At 53.1% G+C, this 12,055-nt stretch overlaps 4 protein-coding genes across 4 annotated transcripts; all 4 read right to left on the bottom strand.

Annotated features, from left to right (window-relative positions):
* Window positions 1-4,695: 4,695 nt before the first annotated feature.
* PHYSODRAFT_330293 (hypothetical protein) lies at window positions 4,696-5,852 on the bottom strand (the record flags this gene model as incomplete). The annotated part of the gene is made up of 4 exons (XM_009526942.1): window positions 4,696-5,011; window positions 5,083-5,159; window positions 5,230-5,497; window positions 5,593-5,852. 4 exons carry the CDS (start codon window positions 5,850-5,852, stop codon window positions 4,696-4,698), a joined length of 921 nt encoding a protein of 306 aa, XP_009525237.1.
* A 2,504-nt stretch (window positions 5,853-8,356) lies between these two features.
* On the bottom strand, window positions 8,357-9,253 carry PHYSODRAFT_491116 (hypothetical protein; the record flags this gene model as incomplete). Its single annotated transcript, XM_009526941.1, has 1 exon — window positions 8,357-9,253. A coding segment is annotated over one exon (897 nt), but the record flags the coding sequence as incomplete, so codon positions are not given.
* Window positions 9,254-9,985: 732 nt separating this feature from the next.
* Window positions 9,986-10,594, bottom strand: PHYSODRAFT_465981 (hypothetical protein; the record flags this gene model as incomplete). The annotated part of the gene is made up of 3 exons (XM_009526940.1): window positions 9,986-10,199; window positions 10,320-10,471; window positions 10,532-10,594. Coding segments are annotated over 3 exons (429 nt in total), but the record flags the coding sequence as incomplete, so codon positions are not given.
* Window positions 10,595-11,327: 733 nt separating this feature from the next.
* Window positions 11,328-11,807, bottom strand: PHYSODRAFT_496271 (hypothetical protein; the record flags this gene model as incomplete). Its single annotated transcript, XM_009526939.1, has 1 exon — window positions 11,328-11,807. A coding segment is annotated over one exon (480 nt), but the record flags the coding sequence as incomplete, so codon positions are not given.
* Between the last annotated feature and the right edge of the window lie 248 nt (window positions 11,808-12,055).

Below are 12,055 nucleotides of genomic sequence, written 5' to 3'. Positions count from 1 at the left end.
GACTCAGTCCCAAAAATTTTCTGAACCACTCAGACCTCTCCCCTCCGGAAGATCGCCAGGTTCTTGAGAACTACCATGCGTCGGCAAGCAGAGCCGCAAGGAATACGCCCCCCCCCGTGTTGGAAACGAAGGCACGTAAAACGTATACCGGTTAGGAGGCGCTCGATAACGCGCAGCCTAGACGAAGGACCACACGGCCTGATAACCGCTGTGCACAAGACCCCACGTCGGCCCGATAACGCCACGCAACAAGCCCCAGGAAACACCGCCGCACGCCCGACGGGATCTCCGAGGAAACGCCGGTCCGATAAGTCCGCATGCCCAAGGAACAACCGACGCCCTAAGACAAGGAACAAGCGTCCCCCCCCCAACTCTGAAGCTTGCAAAGACTTGGGCTCTATATTCGAAGATACGCTACTCAAGATCCGGGAAATTGCCCGCCGCGACCGCAGATTGGGCGCGTCGGGTTTGTGCCAGGACGAACTCCGCGATTTCTGTGAGGGCGCTACTCCACAATGGCCCTCTCAGTATGGCATATGCGGTGCTGTTGGATGAACCGACAAATGAACGCGAACCTACCAGCGAAGCGAGGTTGATGCGATGGCGGTCGAGCGAAGGCGATTCCCGCGAACCAACGAGGCGGTGGAGCTCCTGCGCATCAACGAGGCGGTCGAGCAAGTGGTGCTCCCGCGTACTTCTGGTGCGGACGGGATCGACATTCCGCACCTAGAGAAGGGTGAAGTATAGTCCAGCGATAGCGACAATGTGTCGTCCAGTGCCAGCGAGTCGTCCACCTCGAGCTCCTGCTCGAGGTCTTCGAGGAGGAAATGGAGGAAACCCAAGCGACGGCGTCTCAGGTTACGGAACAACACTGAAGCTGCACCTCCCCCGACGGAATCTGTCTGCGCTGTCGAATACGTGGAGGGTGCTCCACGGGGCACGCGGGTCATCGAAGTCACGATGCTCGCGGAATCTCTCGGCTCCCCGGGCTCTCGTGGAAACACTTCCTTCGCGATCTGAAGGCTGGTGACATCGAGCAGGTGTGCTTGATCACCGAGGCCGACGCGACAGCCGAGGGTCTTCACGCACTCAGCAGTGACGACGCGTCGTCCCGTCCGAGGAATGCCGAACCGAAGTGTGCCCGCGAAGAACGCTTCGCAGCGCAGTCCTGGAGAGCGCTGAAGGAGTCGGGTAACCCAGTCTACGATACCGCTCGCGAGTTTGAAAGCATCTTCCCTGATGCGATCCCCGCCGAGCTTCCAGCCGACCACGGCGTTCGGCACGAGATCGACCTCACGCCCGGAACGAAATACTGCGTAACACTGCAGTGGCCCACTGCTGCGAGACCAGATGAAGGCCATCGACGAGTTCTTCGAAAAGCGCCGCCCGGTCGGCCACGTCCGCGACACTCTAGCCCAAAGTTCTGTGTGAAGAAGGCAACTGGCGTCTGGCGCATCGTTCACGCGTTCAATAAGCTGAACGGCGCAACCATACCGGCACAGAATCCGATCCCGCGGAAGGACATGGTACTCGACTCCATATCAGGTAGCGTCATCTATAGCATCATCGACCTGGCGGACAGCTTCTACCAGATCTTGATGAAGTCCCGCGTCGCGGGACCTCATTACGTCCGCTTTTCAACGCAGGTATTCCCAGCCTCGACAGAGGCATATTGATGAAGAAGATGCATTTCATATCGAGCGTATGCCTATCTTGACCTGTATCCCCCTCTAAAAAGATATGGTCGGCCCGAAATAAATAATTATAGATCAATCCTTGTTTATCTTCAACATACCTTTGATGAATGTAAAAATATACTGCTTGAAATACTCCTACAATAGCTAGCCAATTAGCACGCGCTTCAACACACGTCTATCTTAGATTTTTGGCTTAGCTAGCTATGCACTTGGGAAAAACAAAGATGCCGAAGAAGGGCAAGAGGCTCAAGCAAATTGCCGCTCTCGCGGCAGCTAAGCGGGCACGCGACCGGCAGGCACGCTACCAAGCTGTTCCAGCCCCTCTTGAAGTTCTCCGACAAGAAGCGCTGTCGACGCCATGGTGCTGTCCACGTCCAGCCGTGGACGAGAGTGATACGTCTTCGTTAGAAGACAACTCATCCGACTTCGGCGAAGGTCCCAATCTCTACACAGTAGACGCGATCTACGCAAAAAAATCTAATCCAGCAGGTGTCGCTTATTATTTTGTTGGCTGGGTGGGCTTTGTGGAGCTAACATGGCAGCCCGCAGTTGACCTGCCTCAAGATCTCATCAGTGAGTTTGAACGTGCTGAGCTTGATGTAAGCTGGCCGGTCGATTACCGAGCGGTGATTCCAGTCGGGGTTCCTACCGGCACCAGTGGCAGGGGTAGACTTGCTAGGCGCACCATATAAATTGCAATATAAAGTGCGGGAATTTTTATTATTGTTTGCTAAGAAATTGCAGTTTTTATTAGCGCTTCGTGTCAGGTGCAATCCAATATGATACTGTATTTGCGGACCTCTGTCCCACGACGTACCCCTCACGGCAGTAAGCACCCCCAGCGGAATGCTTTGGGAGTGGCTCGTGATGCCACCGGATTCTGAAGAACGCCCCAGCCACGTCCAACGGCATGGTGTCTCACGTACTGCGCCCGTTCCGCGACTTTGCGCTGAGCTACTTCGACGACATCTTCGTGCACAGCCGCGCTGAGGGCAACCTCAGTGCTGTCGAGGTCCATCTTCAACGCTTGAGGCAGGTATTCCAAGTGATGCGCGATAACAAGCTGTACATAAATTTGAAGAAGTGCGTCTTCTGTGCGCCGGAGATCCCCGTACTCGACTGCTACGTGAGCAAGGTCGGCATTCGCGCAGATCCAGAGAAGGTCGCCTCGAACGGTTCATGGTCGACTCCCAAGAACCCCACGGAGCTGCGTCAGTGGCTGGGTCTTGCGAATTATCTCCACAAGTACACGAAGAATTACGCTGGCCTGATCCATCCGCTGTCTTCGCTGCTGAAAAAGGACGCGACGTGACTGTGGTCCCCCGACCACCAAGCTGCGTTTGATTCCGAGAAGAAGAGTTTGGCAGAAGCGCTGTCCCTGATGCTTCCGGATCACACGAAACCGTTCCATGTTGTGTGCGACGCGAGGGATTTTGCAATCGGATGCTCGCTGATACAGTTCGACGATGAGGGTCACGAACGTGTTGTGAGCTACCAGGCACGGCCGATGAAGCCTGCCGAGAAGAATTACCCCGTCCACGACAAGGAGCTCCTTGCTATGGGCTACGCCCTGATCAAATTCCGGGTGTACTTGCTCGGAGAGCAGACGTTTGGACTGCTTGATCGTCCGGCCTCGTCCTGCAGCGTCTTATGATGGTTGATACCATCGTTTAGCTTGAACACGCGCTTCTTCTCCTTCATTTAGGGCGCCTCACGCGAACGTTTGTCCGTGTGGGCTGACGTATGGCTGCAGCCCAACAGAGCGGCTCTGAGAGCCGCCCCCAGTTGTGGACGACAGCGCATAGTATTTGCATGGGTGCTGATGGGCTCGTAGTCGAAGTCCCCCTGCTGCGGCGTCGGACCTGGTGCTGGGCCTGCATGCTGTTCGGGTTCACGTGCTCCTGGAGTTCATGCACGTCGGGCCATTGAAACCACCGCTATTGGTGCCATGGTCCAGGGATTTGTAGTAGAGCGTGGGAAGTTCGCCGCTGCGCTGGTGGTCGGCGAGTGCACCCGGTACTGCGAGTTGTCGTAGCCCTGCATGGCGAAGTGAAAGGAGGGAGTCAGGCGGGTGTACTGCTGATGGAATGGGGGGGGGCTTGTGCCGCCAGCGCTCGCCTCGCCTGCAGTCAAGAAACACGTCAGCAATGGGGCAACAGGCTGGCTAGAGTGAGCAGCGTACCGAGATTGAGTTGTTCTGCTTTCGGTTGTGCCTCGTACGTCTCGTCGTTGCAGTAGAAGGCGTCCCTCATTTGCTGTGCCGTGCTTGCCCTGGGATAGTGTCACAGCGATTGTCGAGCACGTCCATCAACCGCGATATTCAGCTCAGAACAATTTCCTCACTTAGCGAATGTTCGCATTATCCTGCGAATTACGCCAAGGTTTTTTCGATCGAAATCTCGACAGAGCTTAATATTACGGTCGTATCCAAGCTTTGATTGGATAACTCTGACAAATGAGATTGACAGCCGGTGGAACCTGAAGAGTCGGGGCAGGCCGCTGGGGAGCTCGCTTACCCTATCCCGCTAGTATACAAATTTCTATAATAATCTTATCACTGCAAAATCGGGTAAGAGCGGTCGCTGGTGGGTTAAAGCGATTTCTGGACACTAACGTTACGGACTTTATCTGCAGACGAGCCGCCAGCATTGGTGGCTATGCTCAACGCGATGGCTCCATAGAGAGAGGTGGCTAGCGTTTGGTCTACCGCTAGGCTCTGGAGCGTTGGGCAGTTCTGCTTGGCTTCCTGCGGCAGTCGCTGCCAGCAAGCGAGCGAGTTGGCGCCGGGACTGGAGCGAACTCGAGATGGTTCTCAAATTCGTCCTCAGACTCCGCGTCTTCGGGGTCAGTTTGAAGGGAGTAAACACAGCCTCGTTCAGGCGAAGACATACATTTGGGGTTGTCACTGCGCCGACATGGAAGGGCTGAGCCCCATATGCAAATGCGCAGTATGCTCGGGACTTCAACTCGTCACGCACGGGTTCCCGAACCAGCGGCCCTAAGGGTTTAACGGCGTCTCAGACTCCGGGCTATATAAGAGCACGTGGATTACTTCCGAAGAGAGGCCCTCGACAGAGCCTTCGGCGCGGATGGCACCCTGCACCGCCTTCAAATCCGACCACATGTCACCGGTGATGATAGTCCCCACACTTGGAACTCGGTTGACGTCGACAGAACTGAGTCTGATGACCTTCCTCGTGACAACGTCCACAAATGAGCTTGCTCCAGCACTTCTCCGTTGCATGGCGGCTGCTGCCGCATTCTCCGCATAGCTCAGCGCGCTGGTACTCATCTTGTCTGGGCTGGGATCTGGGCTTCAAGCCAATCTCTCAGCAACACGGTAAAGCTCTTCATCCATCAAAGCCGCTGCATAACTGGGCTCGACCGGTGCAGAACTACTCGTCCCTGACGCTTGGGGCTCTTAGGCTTCAGCAACTTCAACTCGGGCTTCAGCCTCAGCTTCTACTTGATTTTCCGAGGAAGGCTCACATCCATCCTTGAAATTAGCGTGTCGTCCCGGACTCGAGTCGACTTCACCACCATCCGCCAAGAATGCGCATCCCGCAGCTCGGCGTTGCTGCGGCTTGAACCGGTCAAACTGCAAGTTCTGAATCGGACTTCGCTTTTGCTGAGGATCACGGCTTTCATCTCGCTGCAGAGCTTCAATGCGCTTCAGCGTCTCCTCCAGCTCGCTTAGTGTGTCGAACCTCTGGCCTTGCAAGGTGGGCCTCAGCCGAGAATCACCCAGCGCCTTGATGAAGCCACAAATGTGCACCTTACGGTCTGGGGCTGGCTTCTGTCTGATATGCGATGTTGGCCTTCTCCGCGGCGTGATTGAGCTGATACAAGAACATTCTGGGGGGGTTCCCGATCTCGCATCCTCATCGCATAGTACCGCTCAGCCTTGGGACCAATGCTTCGGCACCACTCCTTTTTGAAGACATGAAAGAGCTTCCAGTTCGAGCGAATGTCATCTGAGAGCTGATTGACCCAATCCTTGAGATCTTCCGTAAGTTGCATGCGTAGTTGGACACCCCGGGTGCGTTCATCCCATGGTGCCATGGTAGCGTAGTACATAAAGCGCTCCCACCAGTTGACTCGGTCTTCAAGGGGCGCGTGTTCGTTAAACTTCTCCAGGGCGTCGTGGCGAATCATCGCTTGAACTCCTACTCGAGTACCGGAGCTGGAATCCACGCTCTTAGGCTAGGCCATAGCTCCGAACTGGTTCTCAAGCTCATCTTGCGACGAATCACTCGAACTCGAATCATCTGACTCCAATCCACTTTCATACGGGTCTCCTGGTGACGAGGCTCGTGCCTTCTGAGCTGTCCGCGACGCTGCAGCTGGCTTGGTCCCGGACTCAGATGGCTAGTCGAAATCGAACTCCCGGTTTTCCCAGACTTGTGGCTTCCACTCAACTGACTCTGGTTGGCTCACACCAATTGTTGCACGATGCAAGTCAACTGAGCCAGCTGGGCAGCTACAGAATCATTCTGGACATGAGCGACAGTCGCGATCGCCGGCGCCGGACTGGTACTGGCTGAGGATTTGGTACAGAGTGGGCTCTGGGGATACCAGCCTGGCGGAGTTGGTCTTGAGCTCCTTTGAAACGGCGTATTTTGTCTTCTTGTTCCGCCACTGTCTTATTATACTCGGCCTACACTTGAGCATGCTTCTAATACAGAGCTCGCATCTCAGCTTCATACTCAGCTCGGATGTTAGCTGCTTCATCTTCCGCAGCCTTCTTTTCTTCGGCTTGTCGGTCACGTTCCTCAGCTTCGTGTAGACTCCGTTGCACTCCCAAAAGATACTGTGCACGAGCTTTGTCTTCCTTCCGCTTCCGAGACTCCTCCTCAGTTCGTTGCTTGGCAAGGTACTCAAGAGCTTCCAACTGAAGTTGTTGCTCTGACTTCTGAGCTGTCGGCGTTGAGTACGTCCCAGAATGTGCGGGGTATTATTCAGTGCGACGTTCGGCCACACCGGTCTCCTAATCAGCCTGCTGACTTCTCAGCTCAGTTTCGAGTTCCCTTCGCCTAGCTCGAGAAGAGGCGAGTTGGGTCTCAGCTTCAGCTCGGACTCGGGGAACTTCTCGTCGGTAGATGTTCTCCAACTCAATGTCGCCCAAATGTAGTTGAGTTAGGTCGCCTGAAGAGATCTGCTATGGTCCAATATCCTTTCAAGTAATCTTTGCTACACAGGTCGTATCTTCGTAGGTTCCACGTCACTCATATCACTAGCAGCGTCCTTCTCAGATTCCGGAGTCCCCAGCAACAGCACTTGCGACGGGTGTACGTCCCTGACCGTCCCACTCTGAGACGGAAGGTGCTTGGGGCGCCACCGAGACCATCACAGCTGGGAGACTGCTTCTCCCAGCTGAAGTCACCGAACCCATCATCACCGTTGCACCAGAAGCGTGTCCAAAGGCTCCGGTACCAATTCCATAGTCTGAAAAAGTTAGAGACGACCCTGAGGAACTTACTCCAGACAGGTCCGTCCCATGGTCATTCCCAGCCATGCAAACATCGGAACCAGCTCCTGCACCAACTAGGCTTGGAACTGTGTCGGTTCGCGCAGTTCGCATAGCACTAGACTCACTGCAAGACCCATGCCACGACAACAGCGCCGTCGAGGGCACTGACGGGACTGAACGAGACAACGGAGGGAGACGTCCAGCCGGCTCGTGAACCAGCTGAGGCTTCTTCCTGATCGGCTCGTCCTCAACACTCAAACTGGTCCCCTCGGTTGTATGCCGGTTAATTGAAGAGCATGACCACTTCTGGACCGAGGAAATGCTGAGCATCCTCATCCATGATTCATGACGAAACCTGGCCTAAGCTTAATTTTTCACTGGTTGTCCTGTAGAATGCGACGTGTCGTCGGACGTGCAGAGGGTGATTCGGGTGGGGGCAGTAGCTAGAAAAGGCCCAATCGGGCCACAACTACATGCAGCACCAATGTGTTCGTCTGCAATTGCCGCGGTCTTGACCTATTCCAGCAGCGAGCGCCTCGATCATGTCCTAGCAAGCATTAGCTCTGACAATATTAGCGAAGTTGCCGATACTCTGTATCACGATTTCAAGGACGACCCAAAGGACAAGTCTCACTGAAAGGGGGGTCTACAAGCACGGCGTTGGACTGCAAGATAATCTACTCGCTGCGAACTTGGATTCTGTGCAGGCGCATCTTGTGGCCGAACCCGAACGCAAGACAATCTCGATATATGCTAGAGCGTTAAAGTAAGCTCAGAGAAGATATTTATTACTGCGACTGGGGCGCCGCTAGTACGCGCTTGTGATTTTTTCATTTGGCAAATAAAGAAATATAATTGCCCCACATACTTGTTGGTGTGATGATCATCAAGTACATCTTGACTACGATTGCAACAGACAATTGAATCCGCATTGAACACCTCGATGTAATGTCGAATACTGTAAATTGATTTAGACATGTTACCGGTTCATCACCGGTCCCAATTGGACGGGCGGACAGCGCCTGAATTAATTCTGTTTGGGCTGGGCTACCAGCTCTTCGTCGCTTCCTATCCCAGTATATTTTAGGTTTAAGATGCACCAAATGTTTTCTAGCACGTTGATTCACAGTTCTAATTTGCATTCGACAGTGGAAAGTGATGCAGGAACGTTGTTCCAGCCTTACCAACATCAGGTTTGCGTGTGTAACCATCGTGCCATCACTAAATAACGTGGTCCAAAATGCGTATTCCGGGCTACGATGAGCCCTAGACGAACATCCCACATCGTGTCCTTCCACGGAGCCTCCGACGCAATAACAAAGTCTTCTTGGACTTTTCCCCGTCCATGCAGCTCAGCGTAGGTGGTCAGTAACGGAGCGACGCGCTTGTTCCAGGCCCGAGGCAATAGCTTAAGGTTGGCACCAAGTTCGTCCAACTTGTCGATGTCGCGCCCGTAGTGTGCAAAATATGTGCCCTGGCTTCGCATTACAGAGAGCGTCGGCTTTCCCCAGGCCTTCTCTGGCCATGGGGCAGAGGATGACACTACAAATGACTGCAGTATAATGCAGCCTCCGAACGCTTGGCGATAGACTCGGGTCGACGGCAGGACCTTCTCCTCCCAGTCGCGATCCACGATCGACATGCCAATGCAGAACTCCACTTCGTCAAGCTCCTTCTTACACCTGGCCACTTGAGCGGTATAGACATTTCCATGTCGAATATCATTGACCGCGTTGCCAAGACAGTAGCCCCAGGCCAGCTTGGGCCACGCGTCGTCGCCCGTCGGGACAACAAATTCCGCCGGCACGTCGGTGTGGTTGTGTACGTTCCGGAAGTGCCGCAAAGCAGGCAGAATGATAATCTCCCATTTGTTTTGTGGCGTGTTCATGATGAAACCCATTCTTCCCAGCTCCTCGTCCATTCTGGGGGACAGCGACTTGTTCTTCCCCCGTTGCCGAAGCCTATTCACGGCGGTACCCAGTCGGTATCCCCACGCCACCGACGGCCAGGACTTGTCTCCATCAGGAACCACGAACGGGCTGGGCACAAGGAGGTCCCCGTGCAAGTTCTTGTACGCTGGTAGGGCCGTTAGGGCATGCAGTTGTCCCAGCGGCGGCTTTGTGGTTGTTTGTGACAACCTTCAGGCCATCGAGTGTACCCACCCCTCCTTCGACCGGTGTAGAGCTGAAGCTACGGGGTGCTAGATGTTGCGTGCTGCAATTGTAGGTAGTTGTGTAGTTGCCGACAGTTTCGGAAGTGATGGCAATGAAAGCCTGCTTCCTTCACATCCCTCGGCTTATCGTATTGCTACCAGCAGCGCTGGTTTCTTTCTCCTTGAATGGCTCTTAATGCCCTTTGTATTATCCACGCAAATGCCCTAAAACATATCCTTTGAATCTTACTTCATTTCACTATAGCATATAATGCAGTAGTATGTACTCCGACTAAAGATGCTAGCGCGCCTCTCGAAAGATCGCTCTCGACCAACGCCGTTCTCAGATTATTTCGTGTCGCATACCCAAAATTAAATTATCAAGTTGTCCAAGATACTTTTATCATAAGCAGTACAGATACCCAATATAAATCAGATCTGCCCAAACTAAGATTCATATTTTATCATATATATTGGAGAGAGCACCTTTCCCATAAAGCTCCCTCCGCCTTTTGCCTTTGCTTCTCACTCTCTCTTCTGTCTCTGTGCCGCACAAGTGCTGGTCCGACGCAATCTCCGCAAGGGGGGATGCCGCAAGCCATTCACATTCTCCTGGCTACAGTTGTGTGACCTAGGCCACAGAGCCCCGGAGGTTAACATGCAGCCAACAGCCAATTTACCAGTTGAGTCCGTGTGGAGTGGCTTCGTGGCCTTGGCTCCCACCATGTTCTTATAGGACATTGTTTTATCTTTCATTTGGGCGCATGTCTTACAAAAGAAATGAACCTTCTTCAGTTCAGAGTAAGGTATTTTTGGCAGCCCTGCAATTTTCTCGTTACTTATCATTCGGATTAACCTTTCTTTAGCAACATGGCCGGGCCTCAAGTGCCATTATTTCAAAATATTACCAAACATACGGCTTTGGACACTAAAAATGCTCGTCCGGACTGGCTTTACATTCGGTAAGTAATAAACTTCGCCTATGACCACTGCTGCAAACAGTAGCTTGAAGTATTTTCCTAAGAAAAAGAGGAAATCTCCAGATTTTGACTGAAAGTGCCTGTACCCTTGTTTTGCCCAATAGTATGCACTTAGTAAATAACTGTCGCAATTCCGGTCATATGAGATATCCGTTAAACTTAACGCACTCAACTATCCTTTATGATTTAAAACATTCCGTTTTAGTGATTCCTTAAGTGCATTATGTGAAACGGTACCATTACCGTAAGTGAAGACGTGGCTCTGGCTAGACTGCAGGCTTCCTTTAAACCAGCTTCGGTCTGAAGTTATAGCTCTGCCTGCTCCTGTATCCACGACCCACATATCGTCCGTTAACTTTAGGTTCTTTAAGTACCGTAAATAATCCGTATGAAATTTACGTACCATCTCTTCAACTTCGTCCATATTTTGCTGCAACGGCGACTCAGCCGACTTGCCGTTGTCCTGATTGGCCGGGTCCAGACTTCTGAGGTCGTCCATAATTTGGTCCTCCGTGGCCCTCTCGAGTGTCGTCTTGCCGTCCTCATCGCGGCGCTTCTTGCCGTCGGTCACGACCAACTTCATCGTGTTAATTGCGGTTTTCTTGGCCTTTTTTCGCACCGGGGGCCGTTTTGATGTCGGTCCGGAACAATGGTCCACTTTCGCGGTTCAGGTTTCGGTCGGACGCCATAAGAGGGCAGTCGGTCTTGAAGTGTCCACCTTGAAACAGTAGAAGCACGCCCGTCCCTCTTTTCCGTCCGCATGCTTGCGCTTTTCACCGTGTTTGGTCCTCACATTGTTGATGGGGATGGACGCACTTCTGTCCATGTTCTGACAAATATCCTTCTTTGACTTTTCCTGGAAAATGCACCTCAGTGCGCTTTCCCCCTTCTCGACAGTGAAGTCGCCCTTTTTCATGGAGATGGACGATGCCCAAAACTCATTCGGCAACTGGGACAGGACCTCCACACATAGCCCCAATTCTGTGATCATGTCCTCTCCCAGAAGCTCTTGCGTATTTCTGTTGATTTCATTGCGCGCTTTCTTCAGCTGGGGCGAAGAGGGTGCGAAGATCGCGCCACTGGCTCCGAGCCAACCTTGACCAGGCTCGGGTCAACTCAAGCAGACCAGCCGCATCGCCCTGCCCATAGTTCTTCTCGAGGTCCTTCATTACCTCGCATGGGTCTAGGTTCGACACTAGGTCTGAAAGAGTTGACAGGAACGAGTTGGGTAGGACCTGATTTAGCAGGTTTTGCAGGTCTCCGCGACCCCTTTCCCAGTCCATCACGTTCCAAGCCATGATGTTCTTCTCCTTATCGATGAGGTCACTATCCCCAGGGAGTGATGGCGGCTTTTCCGGGCTTCCATGGGGGAAGTCAACCATCAAAACGTGGACAGAGGGCAGCGCCTTCTCGAGTTGCTTGCGCTTGTACAACTGATCGATATGATTGCCGTGCGTCAACAGCTTATCCTTCCACATAGCGAACCCTTTGCCGTTGAAGGCCGCCAGCGCTCTTCTTCTCGGTCGTCATTGACGTAGGAACTTAAAATATTGCGTGCAGCAATTGTAGGTAGTTGTGTGGTTGCCGTCAGTTTCGGAAGTGATGGCAATGAAAGCCTGCTTCCTTCACATCCCTCGGTTTATCGTATTGCTGCCAGCAACGCTGGCTTCTTTCCCTTTGAATGGCTCTTAATGCCCTTTGCATTATCCACTCAAATGCCCTAAAACACATCATTTGAATCTTACTTCATTTCACC

Source organism: Phytophthora sojae, assembly GCF_000149755.1.
Source record: "Phytophthora sojae unplaced genomic scaffold PHYSOscaffold_3, whole genome shotgun sequence".
Lineage (NCBI taxonomy): Eukaryota > Oomycota > Peronosporomycetes > Peronosporales > Peronosporaceae > Phytophthora > Phytophthora sojae.
The sequence above is the reverse complement of the archived record's forward strand: the minus strand, read 5'-3'. Positions and strand labels throughout refer to the sequence as shown.